The 24932-nt window shown below is 47.0% G+C and overlaps 1 protein-coding gene and 1 long non-coding RNA gene across 2 annotated transcripts in view; one reads left to right on the top strand and one right to left on the bottom strand.

Annotated features, from left to right (window-relative positions):
- crb (crumbs) overlaps positions 1–24815 on the top strand; it is a 71496-nt gene extending 46681 nt beyond the window's left edge. The window contains exons 29-45 of the mRNA XM_053746045.2: positions 97–237; positions 894–1090; positions 1534–1638; positions 2487–2612; positions 3413–3618; positions 4097–4224; positions 4997–5080; positions 5556–5816; positions 6088–6194; positions 6593–6786; positions 7447–7568; positions 8381–8519; positions 11017–11116; positions 18672–18861; positions 19873–19992; positions 21490–21622; positions 22100–24815. Of these exons, the coding sequence (XP_053602020.1) occupies positions 97–237; positions 894–1090; positions 1534–1638; positions 2487–2612; positions 3413–3618; positions 4097–4224; positions 4997–5080; positions 5556–5816; positions 6088–6194; positions 6593–6786; positions 7447–7568; positions 8381–8519; positions 11017–11116; positions 18672–18861; positions 19873–19992; positions 21490–21609 (2340 nt within the window). The 3' untranslated portion in view covers positions 21610–21622; positions 22100–24815. The remainder of the gene's footprint in view (positions 1–96; positions 238–893; positions 1091–1533; positions 1639–2486; positions 2613–3412; positions 3619–4096; positions 4225–4996; positions 5081–5555; positions 5817–6087; positions 6195–6592; positions 6787–7446; positions 7569–8380; positions 8520–11016; positions 11117–18671; positions 18862–19872; positions 19993–21489; positions 21623–22099) is intronic.
- On the bottom strand, positions 7496–8861 carry LOC135309725 (uncharacterized). The gene is made up of 3 exons (XR_010369909.1): positions 8810–8861; positions 8319–8551; positions 7496–7606 (listed from the first exon to the last, which is right to left on the bottom strand). It is a non-coding gene; the product is annotated as an uncharacterized LOC135309725 (long non-coding RNA).
- Positions 24816–24932: the final 117 nt, after the last annotated feature.

Raw genomic sequence — 24932 nt, 5'->3', positions numbered from 1 at the left:
ATAATTTCGAAAATCGAGTAGTTCCAAAGACTACTCCCTAGACAAACTTACGAACGAATATTAGTGTAGATCTAAGGAATTATTTTTGTCATCCAGGTATTATACCTAGGAGGGCCCCCTCCCGCGCCCGCCACGGTGGCCCCCCCCACACTAAGCCCCATGACGGCCGTGACCACGCCGCCGCCGCAGGACGTGGACGACACTGACTACTTCAAGGGGGTCATACAAGATGTGCAGGTTTGTGAAACACATTGTCGGTAATTCAGTTAAAGTGTAAAAGTAACGTTACAATTTATAATAACTTATGCGCGAGAGGCAATAAGTTATTTGTCGTTGTTTTTTTTTTCAAATTCTATTATTTTAGAATAATAGAAATATGCTTTAAAATTTTGAAGATTTGGCTGTTATGTCAATCTTTCTTATAACTATTATTGTTGCTTAGGCTATGTGTCCCTTGGTCGCCTCGTACAACATCTACAAGAGGATACTATTCAACGTCCTGTCCTGTCCTATTCTAGGGCTGAACCACACACCTCTAACATAAATGAAACTATTACAATACTATACTCTTGGTTGCATCAAGAAAAGTACATAAAGAAATAAATATAAAACACGAAGTTATTTTAAACTTACGCGTTTATAATACAGGTATTAAACTTACACCTTTATCGTCGGGTGTTTCGGGCCGTAACACGACCCGAAACATCCCGAAATATAAAAGGCACGTGCGCATTCAATACCTGTCTTAAGCAATATCACTAAAACGATCTCTTCCAGTCAACTTTAGGCATCAAAAATAGAGACAGATGTTAATCATAAATGAGCCATTAATGTCTATTTTTGATTCCTTCTGATTTCCTCGTGACTCCCTCACTCCCTCACTCCCTGCGCAGGTGTCGAACGGCGTGAACGTGACGGTGGTGGAGTTCTTCCCGCTGGCGCGCGTGGCGGGGCTGTCGCTGCCGCCGGCCTTCGGCGACGTGGCGCTGGACCCCGCCGGCGTGCTGCAGGGCGTGGTCTCCGACGACGCCTGCGCCTCCAGGCCTTGCTTGCACAACGCTACCTGCACGCTCACCTGGAACGACTACACGTGAGTCTCGTCTGCTTGTCTGCTCGTCTGTGTTGTGCGAACCTACGGTTGCAGCTTGTTTACAGCAATAATTTTTCACGTCCGATTAGATATTTTTGAGAAATTTTAATTTTGACAACCCATAACTAACTATATATATATATATTCACGGGACTTAGTGAACCTTTTTTCTTTATGTCGCTGACTTTTCAAATTGTTTATTTTGCTATAAATGGGAATTCCACGACCTTGCAATCACAGCACCGCTTTAGTCGCAGCCAGACAGACTACAGTGCAAAAGTTAAAAAAAAAACATTCAGTTCAGTCAGTAAAAAAAATAACTTATGAAAATATATATTTTTAAAGTGACACAATCTATCGTCGACCTGGTGTTAACACTCGACTGCTGGCTGCTCTTATGGTCTCAGGCGCAATAGGATATGAGCACATTGTTGTACACACAGATGCACGTGCCTCCGCGGGTACAAGGGCAAACAGTGCGCCGAGGTGGAGTTCTGTCAGCTGCAGGGCTGCCCCTTCAACTCACATTGCAGGAACCTGGATGCGGGGTGAGCTTCATTGTATTTCTCATTCTATCTTTATCTAAAGTTGAAAAATACACACTGATTTTTTTTGAGAAATTGTATTACAATACTCTCGCCTATTAGCTATACTATCACATTTACAATTTAGTAAAAAGATAGCAAATTACAAAGCAATTAGTAACCAATTCTCTAGTAATGTCTTAATCATTTTCATTGAAATATTTATTTACAATATATAATGATATTTTATGTAAAATGTTTTTTATTTTATTTTTAAATGTCATGACGTTTTTAATTATCATCAAATGCTATGGCAATGAGTTCTACCTAGGAGATGTTATAAAATGAGATGGGCAGATGATATCATCAAAGTCGCCTGTCGCACGTACGTGGATTATATTAGCACAGGATAGACAAAGTTGGCGTAAAAGAAGAGAAGCCTATGTTAAGCAGCGGGCAGGAAAGGGATTAGTTTTCATCAGCATTGTATTGTATTGGGCATTGCAATGACGCTATGTTTGTTACACGCTTTTATTAGGTCGACCTGTATGTATGTAAGAAACTATGTATTGGAATTTAAGGTAAATCATTTAAACATCTTCCAAGAATCGTAGCGTCATGAAAATTGGCAGCTGTATGTAGATGACAATACATTAATATGGTGCTGTCGAACTGATCTGATGATGGAGCCGGAAGATATGAACTGGCATTTCATGATGGAAAATCGTATCATAGTCGTGTTTGGATTTGTTAGAAAAATGTTGTAATGAACTTTGACCAAGATTAAATTTCACGTTCACCTATAAAAGCGTGTTTTTCTAGTGTTTTTTTTTCAAACGATAAATTTATATAAATGAGTTTGGACGTGGTAGATACGAGTGCGTGTCGGAGACGACGTTCGACGGCGTGAACACGACGCTGTCGTACCGGCTGCGGGTGCCGCGCGCCGCGCAGCGCCTGCGCTCCGAGCGCCCGCGCTCGCTCACTATCACGTACAGGTCGGTCGCAGCTCGTGATATCACAGAAGACCACAATACGAGACATCAAGACACACTAACACAATCAATAGCAAGCAAGTCTCAGACAAACAAACACACAGTACACATCACCCAAAATCGGAAACATTTATTCCTCGAATATGGTACGATAGTTCTTACCAGAGATACGCTCGTTTCTCGCTGTTTCTCACCCAAAACAATGATTTAATCATTTATAAGGTACAGTACTCGATATGTTTCTCGCTTCTAAAAGTCCCGATTTTGATTTTTCAATTTTTGTACGAATCTATGTCAGTTTTCGTACACTTCATAGATGCTAAGATGTAATTTAGTCAAACTTGGATCACGAAGTTGATAAATAAATAAAACAACGTATATCTTGCTTTATCGTATATCTTTTATAGCATTGAAATTGGCATGAGAAATTTTTCATTTTGAATACCCATAGCCGGGGAAACGTATAAACGTATTCGTTTAAATAAAGATAAAGAAAACTTAATGAAGTTTTCTTTTAACGCTATATATTGTAAGTAATGTAAACTCGTATTTTTTGAAATAAATTATTATTGTCTTTGGAGTCATTTACGGAATTGGTCACGCTTTCGCGCATCCAAATAGAAAATTAAGAAATTTTGAATCAAGCCGACTGGTTGGAGGCGAATATGGCGCGCGCGCGCCCCCGCCTCGTATATAGCGATGGGGCCTTAGCAGGAATTTAATTACTTACTTTTGTCCATAAATATGTACAGTATAATAAAATGTATGGCAATTGGAAATTGGAGCACGAGTGTTGATTTCAGGAGCAAAACCGGCGGCACCCTGTTCCGTGCGCAAAGCGGCGCCGGCGCCGAGCTGCTGTGGTTCACGGTGGGCGTGTTCAAGGAGCAGGTGACGGTGGAGTGGCGGCTGGCGGCGGCGGCGCTGCCGGCTGTGCGGCGCATGCGTGCGCGCGATCATCTGCACTGGTCCACGCTGCGCTTCATGTTCCAGGGGGAGGGCATGACTGGTGAGATATCGACTTCGTTCACTTTGTTAATCGACTTTATCGACTGGTGTGAGACATCATCATAAGGGCAACGACTGCTCAGAATTATTCCCAATAACCGTTGTCGTTGTGAGGAAAATTAGGTGATACATTCGACGCGGTAGGTAGCCGTAAAGGTCATGTCAGATGCCTTTAGGTAATTGGAATAACATCTGACACCAGTGTTAGCAATTAATATTCGATAAGAAAGTTTAAAATAAAGTAAAAAATAGTGTTCAGAATACAACGGCGTCACAGATCCGAATGAAACAGGGAATACGCTAAGATCAGAGAGAGAGAGAGAGAGAGAGAGAAAGAGAGAGAGAGAGATACATATACTTCAACTATTTACCGCGCAGCCATCATACATTTCCACGCAGTTTAAAAATGACAGTTTAAAAATGACGTGGATTTGTAATAATAAACAAGAGCGACGAAATGAAATAAAGCAATCTTCCAGGAGCGTTCGTGGACGCGGACGGACACGAGGAGGTGCTGCTGAGCGCGGAGCTGGATGTGGCGGCCTGGCAGCTGCTGGTGCAGGACGGGGATATACACCTGGGCGGCGTCCGCCAGCCGGCCTCCACGGTGAGCCGTCATCTGGACGTGCAACAAAACAATTATGTCTAATGCCACATTTACACTCAGCCTAGCCTATTGGACAGGGACGTGAGCACCCAGTGGGCAGCGCGAGTATGTAAACAGGTCACTCGCGCTGTCGCTGCTCACGTCACCGCTGGCAACAGTTACATTTTTGGAACTTTATGAAATTGAGCGCGTTATATGGGATGACTTGTGCTGATCAGACATGATGCTGTCGAACCAGCGACCTCGACGAGATCCGCGTCAGACATTCTCGCGAGTTGATAAATAAAGAAGAGAGTAAATAAATATATTAGGACAAATCACACAGATTGAGCTGGCCCCAAAAGTAAGTTCGAGACTTGTGTTATGGGATACTAACTCAACGATACTATATTTTATAACAAATACATATATAGATAAACATACAACACCCAGGCCAATCAGAAAAAGATCGTTTTCCATCATGACCCGACCGGGGATCGAACCCGGGACCTCTCGGTTCAGAGGTCATGGAGAGAGAGAATAAGAATATGAAGGCCGAGTGTGAACGCTCACTCGCGTCCTTGTCGCCGCAGAAGTATTTAGGGGAATATTTCCGGCAGCGGCTGAGTGTAAATGTGGCATAAGAGATCCCTACATGGGATAAGTTTCTCTCCTTTGGCTACGCTAGCTCGTTGTTTTTAGGTTTTCTTGCCGTTTGAGTCTCATAATGTGTAACATGTGTAATGTGTATCAATATAAATTAAAGGGATTAACACAGTTTTTATGATTGCAGTACGACAACAGCACGGACATGGCGATATCGGAGTTCACAGAAGGAGACGAGTTCGCTGACAACCTGGCCGGGGAGTACTTCAAGGTCAGTGTCTATACGGAGTTAATGCGAAAATAAATTTTGAAATTAGACTTTAAATTTGCATGGTAAAATTTATTTTACACTATGCTTTCTACGTTTTTATAAAGTAAAATTTCGCGCTACGAATTATCCACGAATTGAAAGAAAAATTATTCGCAAAATGGTAAATATATAAAGTATTAAATGACAAAAATGATTAAATACTACTCTCCTCTACTCTACTACTAGCTAATATAAAACATATTTTAGACTTGTCAGGACGATTGCGACCCGCAAGCCGAGAAAACGATATTCTTACCTGAAAAATATTTTAAAACATTGTGCACAATGTTGACAATAAAACTTCTTGAATTCGAAAAAATATATTCACTGAAATGTTCATAATTCTGCGGATATACCATGTTGGTCTGTTTGTTGTGACGACTAGTTAGCGAATGGTTATCATTGCGCTGTATAAACATTGTGGTGGTGACGTCAGGGCTGCATGGGCGCGGTGCACGTCGGGTCGCTGCTGCTGCCGTTCTTCACAGAGGAGGAGCTGTTCGTGGGCGCGGCGGCGGCGCTGCTGGCCGCGCAGCCGCACTATGCGCTGCTGGCCGGCCGCGGCTGGGGCGCCGCCGCCGCTGTGGGCTGCGTGCTGTGTCTGGAGAGCGACTGCGCACGCGCAGGACACTGTGCCGACGTGCGTCGCCGCTACGACTGCGTGTGCGCGCCCGGCTACAGCGGCGACTACTGCGAGGTGATCACAACTCGATGACGCTCTCTTGTTTGGAAATTTAATCTTTTTCAAAGCTAATCATTCGATTCAGCCTTATTTTTTTTATGTGTACGAAAACATTTTCCCTCCGGAACAGTCGGTCTATTTTCCCGATCGATCTACTTATTCAAACGATCTACTTTCCCAGTTAGTTATTATTAAAACTATCTAACTTGAAACCGGACTTTTGTTTCCTAATAAAATAGGTACTACGAATTTTCGCTCCAACTCTTAATCTCGTACACATTTTCAGATCGACATCGACGAGTGCGTCAACAATGAATGTCAGAACGGTGCCACGTGTCAAGATGGCGTCGCCTCCTACACCTGTCTGTGTCCGGAAGGTTTTGATGGAGAGTTGTGAGTAGTTTACATTATTAGAAGCGATGGCTCAGTAGTCAAAATTGTCCGTTTATGATCGAAAGATTCCCAGGTTCGGATACTATTTGTGCCATATGATATTACCGGTCCGAATAATCTATTTCTAGTTTTCATTGTCAATCACTTGCTTTCAAAGCATTGTGAGGAGACCATATTGTTGGACAGTTTAGTTCATTAATGCGACTACTTGTCGTTAGATGGCATTAGGTAGTTCTGAAAAGTTACGTCATATGCCTTTTTAAGTATATTCTGTCATGATTTAATCATTGAAAAATGTAAATTCTCCTGAAAACGTAATGGCTGTTAGTCACTAGCGCTTTCTCAGCGTGAATTTAGGTAAAATCGGATCGTTAGAGTAGTGTGCCTGATGCCGACAGCTGCGCGCACGACATCGACGAGTGCGCGTCGTCGCCGTGCGCGCACGGAGGCGCGTGCACGGACGCGGCGGGCGGGTACGCGTGCGCGTGCGCGCCGGGCTGGGCGGGCGTGCGCTGTGAGACTGAGCGCGCGCGCTCCTGTCTGCATCAGCCTTGTCTGCACGCCGCCACTTGTCTGCCCGCATCCGACACAGGCGAGTGTAGCAAGAACTAAAAGACTTATATAACTACCTGCAGATTTAATATTTTTTCTTACTTTCTTTACTAATTTTTTAGTTTATCCTTGTTGTTTTTCACAGGAGTAGTGTAAAAATAGTTCAACTTATTTGTTACTTATATACTTCAATTTTATTTGTGAGGACCTGTGAGGCTTTTTGATTTTTAAGTGTTTACCTATTGTTTTTTTTTAACAGCTATTGGTCTTCCTTTATTAAATTTAATAAAAATTATTGTTTTTTTCTTTAGGAGTATATAGCTAATTCTTATCTAAATCTAGTGTTTCCATGTATTTTTAAGTATGAAATAAAGAAATTTGACTTCAGTTATACAGGACTAACAATGGAGTAAATGCGTTTGACGTAGTATACGTACACAAAAACTACACAGTGATTTTTAATTTTTTCACTGCTGTTTTATTCATATAAGGCCTTCGCGAATCTCAACAATACAAAAATTTGTCAACCAGCCTAATTCAAGCTCTATATAAATTGTCGTTTTTGACTTGTGTCATTTAATTTATACGACATGAACGTAATTGTCTACTACTAATATATTTTTTACAAGCTCTTATTTAAATCCATTTTAATATGATGAACTCAATCGATATATAAAGTAAGAAGTGATGTGACTTGTAGAATCGCCAACGGGCAACAACTACACGTGCGTGTGCGCAGAGGGCTTCGAGGGCGTCCACTGCGAGAAGGCGTTCTGTGAGGTGACGCCCTGCGTGCACGGCCGCTGCGTCGTCGATGCTGAGGTCAGTCCGCAACGGGTTTCATCTTCGTCAGTAGAACGCTACAAATAAGGAGTGTACAATATGATCGGGAGTTCGGTTACGTACGAGCACCGGCAACGTTAATGTAATGAGCAAAATTTTTATTATGTTTGGTTCGCTAACTGCCTGAACAGCATACAATACTTATCATACTTTATTATACAAATAAAAACTTTTCAACATTCAACAAAATTAGGCAAAACTTTGTTTCAGTACACTGTTTATGTATGCATTCAAATGTTTTTGATTTCCATGTCCGGTGGAAAACATGTACACAGAACACCGCAGTGCGGCTCAGGGTAACATACTGTCATGTCATCGGCCATTTTGTTTGTTAGTTGGTCAAGTGTTGTCTACAGTGGATGTAAAATAGTTTTTTGCTATTGATAAAAATCTATAGTTGTATCTGTGCTACGGATAGATGGCGTTAATAGTTGGATTGACAACACTGAATCGCGGGTTTGATATTCGCAAGATTGGATGCGTTTGTACACGTTCTCATGGTGGCGCTACATTGTGGTATATTCATTTCTTACCATAGCTTCGTTACAAGCGGATTAAGTATTGCGTAAAAAAACTTGTGCTTGTGCAAATTTCGCGTGGTATTCGCAACATGTTTATTTGTGTTTCGATAAATCTCTAAAGATATTTGTTATAAAATTTGTGAAATTTAATTTCTTGTTATTTTCATTCAAATATAGGTAGTTGAAAAATGTTTTTTTTTTTAACTACCTTTATATTTTTCCATTCGTCAGTATGGTACTGTTTGAAGGTATTTGTTAATGCACCTCCAGAAGGCGTACTGCGAGTGCTCGGAGACGTTCTCGGGCGCGCGATGCGAGCGCGAGCGCGACGCGTGCGCCGAGCGCGTGTGCCAGCACGGCGGCCGCTGCGAGGCGCGCGCGCGCGGCTTCCGCTGCGACTGCGGGAGCGGTGCGTTGTTACACGTATCATCATTAAGACACCTTTTGTAACATATTGTTATTTAGTTAATAATTAGTTTTTAAAAAAGTTTGATTTTTTTAATTGATTCTATTTGATTTGATCAAGGTTACAAATCGAAAAATATCCAATTAATAAGTTAATTTTAATAACTTAAAATATAATTAATACACAAATAATTAATTGAAAATTTAAAGTTCCTCGTTTTAAACATTTGTCGTGACGTGATTATTTCACATCCTGACATCATTCTATAATTCGTGTGTCATTCTATAACCCACCGTCTAAGGACGCCGCACAACCTTGACATATCACCAGCAACACGAGCGTCCGCCGCGTGACGACCGCACTGTATGCGGATATCTTATCTCGCCGCTGCTAGCAATCTGATAACGGTGATAAGGAGCTGAGGCTCTCAAACTGGACTGTATTTACTGTGTTTCATTGAAATGACGTAGGACGATTAGACATTTTAGACATTAATTAATTTTAATTAAATTTAATTTTAGACATTTTGACTGCTCCATAATCTCACATGGATGTCGTACGAGGCGACTAAGGGATAAAAAGACTCGACAGATGAAAGGCAACGACAACATTCCCTAACATTAACCACGTTAGGCAGGTGGAATATAAAATAGTAAACTCATAGCCGAATATTCAAAATTTTAAGGTTTCTTTTTTATGCGGTGCCCGGACTTCGGAGCGTCACAGCTGAGGATGAAATGGGGAGGATGAGAGAAAGAGAGAGATTAGGCAATTTGATTTGATTTCATACTTCAGTTCGATGGAATCGTTTTATAACAGAATTATTTTGGCCACTTTTCAGCCTCAACATAAAATCAACTATATGTTATCACATTGTGATTAGGTTGTAATGAAAATTTCGGGTGTTTATCTTATACAAAAACACAAGAATTTTCAGGAATCCCGTAAACTATTACCTATATAAAAATTAATTTCAACAAATACATAAATTCAAGTACTTATTATGACAATAACTAAACTTCATTTTAAAACACCTACGACAAATTAAACTTCTTTTCTATTCTTCATATTGTAATGTACACGGATATAAAGTAGAAAACTCAACCTACGATTCGTCACCAGTACTTTTATGAATGAGATTCCAACTGGGAAACAAACAAACACACACGCACACATTACTCACGTCATGTGTCATCCTTATTGTTCTAATTGATTGTGACGCCAACTATCTGGCCGCCGTCACAGTTTGCGAACCACTGGCCGACTATTCAGTTTAGGCTGATCGAAGTCTCGAAATACACGATAGTGATGTGTTTGTGAAAAAAAATGAGGTAGAAAAGTGTGACCATGGATTTGAATTCTGTATTTAGTGCATTGATCCTGATAGCCGTTGCAGGTATTAGGTTTTTGTTATTTTTAATCTGTTATGATTAAGCATCAAGTGGTTTTTGTCAAGGATAGCCAAGCGATTCGATCGTTCTCACGCTTAATCGAACATTTCATCACAATCGTGACGATTTCGACTTGTGATTGATTTAATATTTCGTCAGACGTTGTGTGGTTTTTCGAAGCAGGGATTATATTAATATTGTGGTTGTTACTTCATACAGTGCTTCAGGGTGATTGGAAACACCATATTTGTACTATCAGAAATATAAATGAAAATTAATTATGAAACGCTTAATGCGTCGTAGTGCTCCAACAAAAAGGCACATATTCTACTAGCTGCGCCCCGGGGAATTCCTTCCTCATATGTTATTCCAGGTTATGTTCTACCCGTGTAGCGAATTTCATAACCATCCGTTCAGTGGATTTTGCGTGAAAAAGTAACACACGACCCTCACAAACTATCGCATTTATTATATTAGTAGGATTATCCGTGTTTCAGTTCGATCGAAATTTGAGTGACGGAACAGCAAATATTCATTTAACATACTTTCTCATTTATAATATTTATTGGTATGATAGCCGAGCGCCGGGTCTTCGTAAAGAGTTTCGAGTTATAAAGTATAAATATAAGTGTTGAATTAAATCAGTGTTTAAGCCAGATTTGAAAAAGAACGAAGGTATCGATATTATTGATAATATTTACACAATGTTATCGTTCATATCTAATCTAGTTTCGAACTCTGCGCGGGAAAATGTTTCAAGTGAAAAATATGCTACACTCTCAGCATTGTATCGACATTTTGTTTTTATTTTGATTAAATATATAATATAATTGACATCATGTGTCTGCTGGGGATTTTTATTGTTTAGCGCAATTTAGTGTTGCGATTGATTGTTACTTTAAATTAAAATTTTCCACGAAGAGATTTTTCTATTTTTAAATAAGAACATAAATTGTTTCATTCGTTATTTTACTGCAATTTGGTTTTTGTCAAATCTGTTATTGCTAAATTAAAAAACAGTTCATTCAAACAGTGTTTCCTAATTCGGTGATTTTTTTGTTTTGTTATTTGTCATTAGATACCACAATAACCACAAATAATGTGTGCAGGTTGGACGGGCGCGCGCTGCGAGATCGACATCGACGAGTGCGCCAGCGGACTCGTGAGCTGCGGGCCCGGCCAGTGCCGCAACCTCGACGGCTCCTACACGTAACTATACCGCGCTCTCTCACAGCTGTAGCTCTAGCTATACTGTCATGACAGACAGACAGACAGACAGACAGACAGACAGAGTGCGCCAGCGGGCTCGTGAGCTGCGGGCCCGGCCAGTGCCGCAACCTCGACGGCTCCTACACGTAACTATACCGCGCTCTCTCACAGCTGTAGCTCTAGCTATACTGTCATGACAGACAGACAGACAGACAGACAGACAGACAGACAGACAGACAGACAGAGTGCGCCAGCGGGCTCGTGAGCTGCGGGCCCGGCCAGTGCCGCAACCTCGACGGCTCCTACACGTAACTATACCGCGCTCTCTCACAGCTGTAGCTCTAGCTATACTGTCATGACAGACAGACAGACAGACAGACAGACAGACAGAGTGCGCCAGCGGGCTCGTGAGCTGCGGGCCCGGCCAGTGCCGCAACCTCGACGGCTCCTACACGTAACTATACCGCGCTCTCTCACAGCTGTAGCTCTAGCTATACTGTCATGACAGACAGACAGACAGACAGACAGACAGACAGACAGACAGACAGACAGACAGAGTGCGCCAGCGGGCTCGTGAGCTGCGGGCCCGGCCAGTGCCGCAACCTCGACGGCTCCTACACGTAACTATACCGCGCTCTCTCACAGCTGTAGCTCTAGCTATACTGTCATGACAGACAGACAGACAGACAGACAGACAGACAGACAGACAGACAGAGTGCGCCAGCGGGCTCGTGAGCTGCGGGCCCGGCCAGTGCCGCAACCTCGACGGCTCCTACACGTAACTATACCGCGCTCTCTCACAGCTGTAGCTCTAGCTATACTGTCATGACAGACAGACAGACAGACAGACAGACAGACAGACAGACAGACAGAGTGCGCCAGCGGGCTCGTGAGCTGCGGGCCCGGCCAGTGCCGCAACCTCGACGGCTCCTACACGTAACTATACCGCGCTCTCTCACAGCTGTAGCTCTAGCTATACTGTCATGACAGACAGACAGACAGACAGACAGACAGAGTGCGCCAGCGGGCTCGTGAGCTGCGGGCCCGGCCAGTGCCGCAACCTCGACGGCTCCTACACGTAACTATACCGCGCTCTCTCACAGCTGTAGCTCTAGCTATACTGTCATGACAGACAGACAGACAGACAGACAGACAGAGTGCGCCAGCGGGCTCGTGAGCTGCGGGCCCGGCCAGTGCCGCAACCTCGACGGCTCCTACACGTAACTATACCGCGCTCTCTCACAGCTGTAGCTCTAGCTATACTGTCATGACAGACAGACAGACAGACAGAGTGCGCCAGCGGGCTCGTGAGCTGCGGGCCCGGCCAGTGCCGCAACCTCGACGGCTCCTACACGTAACTATACCGCGCTCTCTCACAGCTGTAGCTCTAGCTATACTGTCATGACAGACAGACAGACAGACAGAGTGCGCCAGCGGGCTCGTGAGCTGCGGGCCCGGCCAGTGCCGCAACCTCGACGGCTCCTACACGTAACTATACCGCGCTCTCTCACAGCTGTAGCTCTAGCTATACTGTCATGACAGACAGACAGACAGACAGACAGACAGACAGACAGAGTGCGCCAGCGGGCTCGTGAGCTGCGGGCCCGGCCAGTGCCGCAACCTCGACGGCTCCTACACGTAACTATACCGCGCTCTCTCACAGCTGTAGCTCTAGCTATACTGTCATGACAGACAGACAGACAGACAGACAGACAGACAGACAGACAGAGTGCGCCAGCGGGCTCGTGAGCTGCGGGCCCGGCCAGTGCCGCAACCTCGACGGCTCCTACACGTAACTATACCGCGCTCTCTCACAGCTGTAGCTCTAGCTATACTGTCATGACAGACAGACAGACAGAGTGCGCCAGCGGGCTCGTGAGCTGCGGGCCCGGCCAGTGCCGCAACCTCGACGGCTCCTACACGTAACTATACCGCGCTCTCTCACAGCTGTAGCTCTAGCTATACTGTCATGACAGACAGACAGACAGACAGACAGACAGAGTGCGCCAGCGGGCTCGTGAGCTGCGGGCCCGGCCAGTGCCGCAACCTCGACGGCTCCTACACGTAACTATACCGCGCTCTCTCACAGCTGTAGCTCTAGCTATACTGTCATGACAGACAGACAGACAGACAGACAGACAGACAGAGTGCGCCAGCGGGCTCGTGAGCTGCGGGCCCGGCCAGTGCCGCAACCTCGACGGCTCCTACACGTAACTATACCGCGCTCTCTCACAGCTGTAGCTCTAGCTATACTGTCATGACAGACAGACAGACAGACAGAGTGCGCCAGCGGTCTCGTGAGCTGCGGTCCCGGCCAGTGTCGCAACCTCGACGGCTCCTACACGTAACTATACCGCGCTCTCTCACAGCTGTAGCTCTAGCTATACTGTCATGACAGACAGACAGACAGACAGACAGACAGACAGACAGACAGAGTGCGCCAGCGGGCTCGTGAGCTGCGGGCCCGGCCAGTGCCGCAACCTCGACGGCTCCTACACGTAACTATACCGCGCTCTCTCACAGCTGTAGCTCTAGCTATACTGTCATGACAGACAGACAGACAGACAGACAGACAGACAGACAGACAGACAGAGTGCGCCAGCGGGCTCGTGAGCTGCGGGCCCGGCCAGTGCCGCAACCTCGACGGCTCCTACACGTAACTATACCGCGCTCTCTCACAGCTGTAGCTCTAGCTATACTGTCATGACAGACAGACAGACAGACAGACAGACAGAGTGCGCCAGCGGGCTCGTGAGCTGCGGGCCCGGCCAGTGCCGCAACCTCGACGGCTCCTACACGTAACTATACCGCGCTCTCTCACAGCTGTAGCTCTAGCTATACTGTCATGACAGACAGACAGACAGACAGAGTGCGCCAGCGGGCTCGTGAGCTGCGGGCCCGGCCAGTGCCGCAACCTCGACGGCTCCTACACGTAACTATACCGCGCTCTCTCACAGCTGTAGCTCTAGCTATACTGTCATGACAGACAGACAGACAGACAGACAGAGTGCGCCAGCGGGCTCGTGAGCTGCGGGCCCGGCCAGTGCCGCAACCTCGACGGCTCCTACACGTAACTATACCGCGCTCTCTCACAGCTGTAGCTCTAGTTATACTGTCATGACAGACAGACAGACAGACAGAGTACGGCAGCGGGCTCGTGAGCTGCGGGCCCGGCCAGTGCCGCAACCTCGACGGCTCCTACACGTAACTATACCGCGCTCTCTCACAGCTGTAGCTCTAGCTATACTGTCATGACAGACAGACAGACAGACAGACAGAGTGCGCCAGCGGGCTCGTGAGCTGCGGGCCCGGCCAGTGCCGCAACCTCGACGGCTCCTACACGTAACTATACCGCGCTCTTTCACAGCTGTAGCTCTAGCTATACTGTCATGACAGACAGACAGACAGACAGACAGAGTGCGCCAGCGGGCTCGTGAGCTGCGGGCCCGGCCAGTGCCGCAACCTCGACGGCTCCTACACGTAACTATACCGCGCTCTCTCACAGCTGTAGCTCTAGCTATACTGTCATGACAGACAGACAGACAGACAGACAGACAGAGTGCGCCAGCGGGCTCGTGAGCTGCGGGCCCGGCCAGTGCCGCAACCTTGACGGCTCCTACACGTAACTATACCACGCTCTCTCACAGCTGTAGCTCTAGCTATACTGTCATGACAGACAGACAGACAGACAGAGTACGGCAGCGGGCTCGTGAGCTGCGGGCCCGGCCAGTGCCGCAACCTCGACGGCTCCTACACGTAACTATACCGCGCTCTCTCACAGCTGTAGCTCTAGCTATACTGTCATGACAGACAGACAGACAGACAGACAGAGTGCGCCAGCGGGCTCGTGAGCTGCGGGCCCGGCCAGTGCCGCAACCTCGACGGCTCCTACACGTAACTATACCGCGCTCTCTCACAGCTGTAGCTCTAGCTATACTGTCATGACAGACAGACAGAGTGCGGCAGCGGGCTCGTGAGCTGCGGGCCCGGCCAGTGCCGCAACCTCGACGGCTCCTACACGTAACTATACCGCGCTCTCTCACAGCTGTAGCTCTAGCTATACTGTCATGACAGACAGACAGACAGACAGAGTGCGCCAGCGGGCTCGTGAGCTGCGGGCCCGGCCAGTGCCGCAACCTCGACGGCTCCTACACGTAACTATACCGCGCTCTCTCACAGCTGTAGCTCTAGTTATACTGTCATGACAGACAGACAGACAGAGTGCGCCAGCGGGCTCGTGAGCTGCGGGCCCGGCCAGTGCCGCAACCTCGACGGCTCCTACACGTAACTATACCGCGCTCTCTCACAGCTGTAGCTCTAGCTATACTGTCATGACAGACAGACAGACAGACAGACAGACAGACAGACAGACAGACAGACAGAGTGCGCCAGCGGGCTCGTGAGCTGCGGGCCCGGCCAGTGCCGCAACCTCGACGGCTCCTACACGTAACTATACCGCGCTCTCTCACAGCTGTAGCTCTAGTTATACTGTCATGACAGACAGACAGACAGACAGACAGACAGACAGAGTGCGGCAGCGGGCTCGTGAGCTGCGGGCCCGGCCAGTGCCGCAACCTCGACGGCTCCTACACGTAACTATACCGCGCTCTCTCACAGCTGTAGCTCTAGCTATACTGTCATGACAGACAGACAGACAGACAGACAGACAGACAGAGTGCGCCAGCGGGCTCGTGAGCTGCGGGCCCGGCCAGTGCCGCAACCTCGACGGCTCCTACACGTAACTATACCGCGCTCTCTCACAGCTGTAGCTCTAGCTATACTGTCATGACAGACAGACAGACAGACAGACAGACAGAGTGCGCCAGCGGGCTCGTGAGCTGCGGGCCCGGCCAGTGCCGCAACCTCGACGGCTCCTACACGTAACTATACCGCGCTCTCTCACAGCTGTAGCTCTAGCTATACTGTCATGACAGACAGACAGACAGACAGACAGACAGACAGACAGAGTGCGCCAGCGGGCTCGTGAGCTGCGGGCCCGGCCAGTGCCGCAACCTCGACGGCTCCTACACGTAACTATACCGCGCTCTCTCACAGCTGTAGCTCTAGCTATACTGTCATGACAGACAGACAGACAGACAGACAGAGTGCGCCAGCGGGCTCGTGAGCTGCGGGCCCGGCCAGTGCCGCAACCTCGACGGCTCCTACACGTAACTATACCGCGCTCTCTCACAGCTGTAGCTCTAGCTATACTGTCATGACAGACAGACAGACAGAGTGCGCCAGCGGGCTCGTGAGCTGCGGGCCCGGCCAGTGCCGCAACCTCGACGGCTCCTACACGTAACTATACCGCGCTCTCTCACAGCTGTAGCTCTAGCTATACTGTCATGACAGACAGACAGACAGACAGAGTGCGCCAGCGGGCTCGTGAGCTGCGGGCCCGGCCAGTGCCGCAACCTCGACGGCTCCTACACGTAACTATACCGCGCTCTCTCACAGCTGTAGCTCTAGCTATACTGTCATGACAGACAGACAGACAGACAGACAGAGTGCGCCAGCGGGCTCGTGAGCTGCGGGCCCGGCCAGTGCCGCAACCTCGACGGCTCCTACACGTAACTATACCGCGCTCTCTCACAGCTGTAGCTCTAGCTATACTGTCATGACAGACAGACAGAGTGCGCCAGCGGGCTCGTGAGCTGCGGGCCCGGCCAGTGCCGCAACCTCGACGGCTCCTACACGTAACTATACCGCGCTCTCTCACAGCTGTAGCTCTAGCTATACTGTCATGACAGACAGACAGACAGACAGACAGACAGACAGAGTGCGCCAGCGGGCTCGTGAGCTGCGGGCCCGGCCAGTGCCGCAACCTCGACGGCTCCTACACGTAACTATACCGCGCTCTCTCACAGCTGTAGCTCTAGCTATACTGTCATGACAGACAGACAGACAGACAGAGTGCGCCAGCGGGCTCGTGAGCTGCGGGCCCGGCCAGTGCCGCAACCTCGACGGCTCCTACACGTAACTATACCGCGCTCTCTCACAGCTGTAGCTCTAGCTATACTGTCATGACAGACAGACAGACAGACAGACAGAGTGCGCCAGCGGGCTCGTGAGCTGCGGGCCCGGCCAGTGCCGCAACCTCGACGGCTCCTACACGTAACTATACCGCGCTCTCTCACAGCTGTAGCTCTAGCTATACTGTCATGACAGACAGACAGAGTGCGCCAGCGGTCTCGTGAGCTGCGGGCCCGGCCAGTGCCGCAACCTCGACGGCTCCTACACGTAACTATACCGCGCTCTCTCACAGCTGTAGCTCTAGCTATACTGTCATGACAGACAGACAGACAGACAGAGTGCGCCAGCGGGCTCGTGAGCTGCGGGCCCGGCCAGTGCCGCAACCTCGACGGCTCCTACACGTAACTATACCGCGCTCTCTCACAGCTGTAGCTCTAGTTATACTGTCATGACAGACAGACAGACAGACAGACAGACAGACAGAGTGCGCCAGCGGGCTCGTGAGCTGCGGGCCCGGCCAGTGCCGCAACCTCGACGGCTCCTACACGTAACTATACCGCGCTCTCTCACAGCTGTAGCTCTAGCTATACTGTCATGACAGACAGACAGACAGACAGACAGACAGAGTGCGCCAGCGGGCTCGTGAGCTGCGGGCCCGGCCAGTGCCGCAACCTCGACGGCTCCTACACGTAACTATACCGCGCTCTCTCACAGCTGTAGCTCTAGTTATACTGTCATGACAGACAGACAGACAGAGTGCGCCAGCGGGCTCGTGAGCTGCGGGCCCGGCCAGTGCCGCAACCTCGACGGCTCCTACACGTAACTATACCGCGCTCTCTCACAGCTGTAGCTCTAGCTATACTGTCATGACAGACAGACAGACAGACAGAGTGCGCCAGCGGGCTCGTGAGCTGCGGGCCCGGCCAGTGCCGCAACCTCGACGGCTCCTACACGTAACTATACCGCGCTCTCTCACAGCTGTAGCTCTAGCTATACTGTCATGACAGACAGACAGACAGACAGACAGACAGACAGACAGACAGACAGACAGACAGACAGACAGACAGACAGAGTGCGCCAGCGGGCTCGTGAGCTGCGGGCCCGGCCAGTGCCGCAACCTCGACGGCTCCTACACGTAACTATACCGCGCTCTCTCACAGCTGTAGCTCTAGCTATACTGTCATGACAGACAGACAGACAGACAGACAGACAGACAGAGTGCGCCAGCGGGCTCGTGAGCTGCGGGCCCGGCCAGTGCCGCAACCTCGACGGCTCCTACACGTAACTATACCGCGCTCTCTCACAGCTGTAGCTCTAGTTATACTGTCATGACAGACAGACAGACAGACAGACAGACAGACAGACAGAGTGCGCCAGCGGGCTCGTAAGGCTCATTGCTTGCACCCTAAATTATTTCTCGAACATATCTGTCCTTGACTGAATTTCGAGTTTTGAAGATTTCAAAAGTGGCATGTACAATATATTATTATTTTTATTCAAGTTCCACATGTAGGATCAAATCTAAAGGCTTTTAGATTTAAGACAGTATTATGTTTTCGTAACAATATTGTTGTCGATGTAGATGTGAATGCACGGCGGGCTTCTGCGGCGCAGAGTGCGCGCTGCGTGACCCGTGCTGGGATGCGCAGGCGCAGGCGCAGACGCAGGGTCCGTGTCGGCACGGCGGCCGCTGTCGCCAGCGCTGCGCCGACACCATCGACTACGTCTGCGACTGCGCGCCCGGCTGGGCCGGCAAGAACTGCACGGAACAGGTGCGATTGTCTTTTCGTTGCTTTATGTGGAAAATTACAGCGATGCTATTAGGAAATGTACACATACAATACAACATAACAATACACACTATACAATACATCCTATATTACAAATAACACTGTGAATGTGTGTGCTGCACCTATAGCTAAGTGCTGTATTGATTTAACCCTAAAGCAGTTACGAATGGCTATTTGAAAATTTTGTAAAATATTGTTGGTTAATCTTGTTAATAGGGCATATTACTCAAAACTCAGCGCAGATGGCGCTACTGGTACAACTAACAATGGAAGCAAAAAGCGCCAAACGACCAAAAATATCTTCTACGCTATCGTGGTACGAATTTAAAGGAAAAAGGAAGGATTTAGTAGATTATCCTGAAAATTATAACACTATTTTATAGTCCATATTTTAGTAAGTCTTCACATGTAAAGTGTTCCGAGTTTCTTTTCGACCGTTTACTGGCTCGAAAATTGTACAGCGTGAGGCGTATCCCATACTTTTCGAAGTTTTTATCTTATGGAAAACGATTTTGCTGTGCATGTGCATGCACTATTCAACAGTCCTCCATCCCCTTGACGTCCGTTGCAACGCAGAACAGACGTTGTATGGAATTTCGACCGTCTTTTCAACCTTTTGTCACAAAGGACATTTTGACTGTGAATTTTACACCAAGACGGTCGAAGTACCACGAAATGGTCTTGGCGCAAAATGTCCTTTTCTCATAATAGTCTTGCTCATAGTGGTTTCTAAATCGTCGCAATGGACACGACTGAGTAATGGAGCGTGGCTCTCACGTAGCCAATCGTTGGTTAACGAGTCTGAAACGCTTGTTCCGACGGTCCGATGTGTTTGAACGACAGAACCCTTTATCTACGAACGATTCGCCGACAGAACAGAGGAGAGGAAATGTTCGTAGACGAAGCAACTGTGGGAAAACCGTTTCAGACTCTTGGTTAACATAAATGTAGCTAAGTTCCCTTTGATGGATCATCATCGTGTTCTCCCGCCAGGCGGTGGCGGAGGGCGCGGGCGGCGGACCGGACGGGGCGTCGGGCGTGCTGATCGGAGTGGGCGCCGCGCTGCTGGCGCTAGCGCTGTTGGCCGGGGGCGTGGGCGCGCTCGGGGCGCAGGTACGTGCTGCATACATAGTGGTGCCCCAGTGGTGCCCCAGCCGGTACATGTGTGTACACGTCGGGCGTGCTGATCGGAGTGGGCGCCGCGCTGCTGGCGCTAGCGCTGCTGGCCGGGGGCGTGGGCGCGCTCGGGGCGCAGGTACGTGCTGCATACATAGTGGTGCCCCAGTGGTGCCCCAGCCGGTACATGTGTGTACACGTCGGGCGTGCTGATCGGAGTGGGCGCCGCGCTGCTGGCGCTAGCGCTGCTGGCCGGGGGCGTGGGCGCGCTCGGGGCGCAGGTACGTGCTGCATACATAGTGGTGCCCCAGTGGTGCCCCAGCCGGTACATGTGTGTACACGTCGGGCGTGCTGATCGGAGTGGGCGCCGCGCTGCTGGCGCTAGCGCTGCTGGCCGGGGGCGTGGGCGCGCTCGGGGCGCAGGTACGTGCTGCATACATAGTGGTGCCCCAGTGGTGCCCCAGCCGGTACATGTGTGTACACGTCGGGCGTGCTGATCGGAGTGGGCGCCGCGCTGCTGGCGCTAGCGCTGCTGGCCGGGGGCGTGGGCGCGCTCGGGGCGCAGGTACGTGCTGCATACATAGTGGTGCCCCAGTGGTGCCCCAGCCGGTACATGTGTGTACACGTCGGGCGTGCTGATCGGAGTGGGCGCCGCGCTGCTGGCGCTAGCGCTGCTGGCCGGGGGCGTGGGCGCGCTCGGGGCGCAGGTACGTGCTGCATACATAGTGGTGCCCCAGTGGTGCCCCAGCCGGTACATGTGTGTACACGTCGGGCGTGCTGATCGGAGTGGGCGCCGCGCTGCTGGCGCTAGCGCTGCTGGCCGGGGGCGTGGGCGCGCTCGGGGCGCAGGTACGTGCTGCATACATAGTGGTGCCCCAGTGGTGCCCCAGCCGGTACATGTGTGTACACGTCGGGCGTGCTGATCGGAGTGGGCGCCGCGCTGCTGGCGCTAGCGCTGCTGGCCGGGGGCGTGGGCGCGCTCGGGGCGCAGGTACGTGCTGCATACATAGTGGTGCCCCAGTGGTGCCCCAGCCGGTACATGTGTGTACACGTCGGGCGTGCTGATCGGAGTGGGCGCCGCGCTGCTGGCGCTAGCGCTGCTGGCCGGGGGCGTGGGCGCGCTCGGGGCGCAGGTACGTGCTGCATACATAGTGGTGCCCCAGTGGTGCCCCAGCCGGTACATGTGTGTACACGTCGGGCGTGCTGATCGGAGTGGGCGCCGCGCTGCTGGTACGTGTGCCACGTCATACAAATCCCTCAGCCTGCAGGTGGACGAGACGTGTGCGTTGATTTTGGGAGAGGCTCTACCTGTAGGCACCACACAGGCAAGTAGTTTCCGAGCTGAAAAGTCCCTATTTCGACATATTTTCTTTCTTTCGGTCGACTTCTGTCCTCCCACATTTGTTAATATTATATTATATTATATAGATAAGCTATAGAAGTAAATCACATGTATAATGTAATGAAGATAATAAATGATATAAACATCGGTAGGCCCGAAGAAAGCGCGCGACGCGCGGCACATACTCCCCGTCGGGACAGGAGTACAGCAACCCGCGCGCGGAGATGATGCACAACGCGCTCAAGCCGCCGCCCGAGGAGAGGCTCATATAGCGCCCGGGGACAGGTACCGGCGACACCACGCCTCTCTCTACTCTCTCTCTCTCTCTCTCTCATCTAAGCTCGACCCAGTTTCAAAGCAAATTCGCGCTTTTTACCACAGCATAATGATCTATGCTACTTGGCGAAGACTGGTATTTATACGAAAAACACGCTCAAATGAGAATCATAACCTCATTCTAAAAAAAAATTGAAATAAGTAACTAGCATGTCTTTATTCCTTACGGGGTAGACAGAGACAGGAGTTGCGAGACTCGAGACTCGAAGGTCAAGTTTTACTATTTTTTATATAACCTATGTTGTTCCTGAACTGGGCAAAGATCTCTCCTTCCAATTCTTTCTGTCAAAAGCAATGCTTGACCTATAGCTGTGTAATATTGAGGGAAAAAATATTTTTAAAGTTAGTAGGGAGAAGGTAGAAAACTAATCAACTTTACCAACATTTTTCATTATTTACTATAATATAATAAATTATTATTTTCAGAATTACCTGTACTTACTACGATAAGGAAGAACAAATTAACGAAATCGGATGAAAGACGCGAAACTGATCCCCTATCAAGTAATTGTGTGTGTGTGTGTGTGAATACATGTTTGTGTGCGAGAGAAAGTATGGACACAGTGTTCATGTGTGTTCACGTTTTCATATGTCGACTGTGCGTGTGTGTGCTATTTAATGTTAGAATAAGTAATTAATAATGTTTTTGTACTTAAAGTGATACCTCTTAGGGACTATTTTTATAAATTAGGACGAAAGGCGTGACAACAATAATTATATCAAAGGGAACCGAGTGCCTACTATATGCAATTTTGGAAACTTTTATAGATTTTAAGATGAAATCAAAAGTATTGTTTTGAAGCTAATCAAATTAAACTATGTACTTACCTGTGTAAGAAACTGTGGAATTAACTTTAAATGAAATTTATATAATAATTGTGGGCCACTGTACTTATATGCAATAAATAAAATAGTAATACCTGCTTATTCTTAAAAAATAATGAATGTTCTTCTTTAGTAAAATATACTTGTCCTATCTTATAAATTCAAATCATTATTTAAATTCCTTTATTTAAACTTTTCTTAGCTACACAGTACGATCACCATCTCGTAAGTCTATTAAGAAAAAGACAAAAGTAATTTGAATTAAAATAAAATTTAACCAGACATTTTTTATGAATAAGAAGGCTAGCGAACTCTAGTATCGGCCAATGCGAGCACTGTAACTTTACATGCAGTGTCAATTTGAGGAATTGTATTAAAACTTGTCTGTACATCGTCATTTGCAGGCATTATTTCTACAATATTTTTAATTCTCAGTATTTTAACATTAGATGGAATTGTATCTATTGACTGTCTCATTCATAAAAATAAACTTCTATTATGAAAAGTTTTAATATTTTATTACATTTTTTAGCGTATTGTATTGAAACGGAGATCTTTTGTTATTTTTTTTTTTCTATTCTTCATCTATTTTAACCAAATGCATTTGACAAACATTAAATTTTTATGAATAAGATGGTTCACTATTCTAAATAATAAAATAATAGTAGAATTGTGTAACAATAAGTTAGGTAAATAAAGTGGGATTTCATAAAAATGAATTTATGTACCGAGTGGTGCAATGTACCTAGTTGTATAAGGTAGACGTAAGACATGAAAAGCGTGCAAGATTCTAAATTACATTGTAGTGAAGACGTCCTCGGCCGCACACACCCGTTGCGCCGCACACCAGACCGTCCTTTCAATATGTATAACTAATATTACAATATCCCATAGTTAAATAAGTAACAATTATACACATCTATACAATACACATTTACTAGTTATAAATGTAAGAAAATTCTTAAATAAAATTTCGTTTGTTCCCGTTTTGTTTCAGGTTTCTCTGATTATGATTATTAACAGATAGGCTAATGATTAGAAACAGGTTTAACTCAACGGGAACAAATAGTTTAATTGTAATATCAAATACATATTGATAAAATATATAGGCAAGATAATTTTCCAATTAATGAATATACAAACAAGTAAAAATCCTCAATATTCATGCTATCTCTACACTTCATTTGAAGAAAAAAAATGCCAAATTGCATTTCTATTAAATATCTCTTCAAGTACTTTGTAAAAGTGTATTGAAATAATGTGACTTTAAACAATTTTCAGCCTCCCTAAATAAAGCTAGTTTGTTGACATTTTGGTATTTTCCCCTCGGTGTGAAGTGTAGCATATTGGTGACGCGGTGAGTGGAGGCGCGCGGCGCGGCGAGGCGTCCGTGCCTTACGACAAGTCTGTATGTTTGGGAGCTCTGTACACTGATATACCGACACTAGGACAAACTATTGTATTATACACTCAAGTACACGTATTTGTATAGTAGACTTAATTCGTAGTTCGTTCAAGAACTTTGCAAGAAACAAAACGCCCAGTTAATTTAAAAATATTATGCTAATGGTGCGTTTTGTTTTTTGATTACTTTCTTGGATAGTATTATTTACGAAAGGTAATGATAACCCAAAAGTATTACCAACGGACGTGCTCAATGTACATTCCATTTATTTATAATCTCCTTGCGGAATTGTTATTATGCAATTTTTTCGTTGTTTTGTAGAAAAGATAGCTCTCAGGTTTGTTTGCAACGAGGGCAATTCGTTTCGTCTTTTTTACGAAAATACATTTATGTGATATTTTCTGAATGAGCAATAATATCGACTGTATTCTTAGTTTTATTATTATTTACTTTGAACGCCTGTTTCTAGATTTATATAGCTAAACAGTAACAATAACAAATTGATAGATGTAAGTTTTAAATGTCCTTTCTCAATAATGGGGTCTAATTAGGTCTAATTACTTAGTTTTCCATAAAAAGTTAACTAACAATTGAAACCTATTAGTAAAAAATATGATTTGTCCGAAGCGAGAGATAGGACGTCCTCCGCCTGTCTACTGGAAATACATGTTTTGTCCCTCTCTTTTCAATATATGACATTGAAAGAACGAAACAAACATATTTAATAACTAAATTAATTTTAAAATGTTTGTTAACTTTTTATGACGCTTATATGATAAGTTTAATGAAATTGTACATAGATTCCTCGTGCGCCTGGCTTTGAGGACCGCTGCCACATTGTTACCGTCCACAGACCGCAGCTCGGAGTCACTGCCTCGGCCTATCCACTCAATAAAGGACATTATAGTTGTATGTCTTTATTTTTACTCTTAATCATTATATCTTATAATAGCTTATACAGCAAGGCCAGTCCACAACTGTGATGTAAAATATAAAAAATCTAGTTCTGTAAAATTTCGAGCAAGTATT

Source organism: Plodia interpunctella, chromosome 5 (assembly GCF_027563975.2).
Source record: "Plodia interpunctella isolate USDA-ARS_2022_Savannah chromosome 5, ilPloInte3.2, whole genome shotgun sequence".
In the NCBI taxonomy this organism is placed as follows: Eukaryota; Metazoa; Arthropoda; class Insecta; order Lepidoptera; family Pyralidae; genus Plodia; species Plodia interpunctella.
This window is presented reverse-complemented; position numbering and strand designations above follow the sequence as displayed.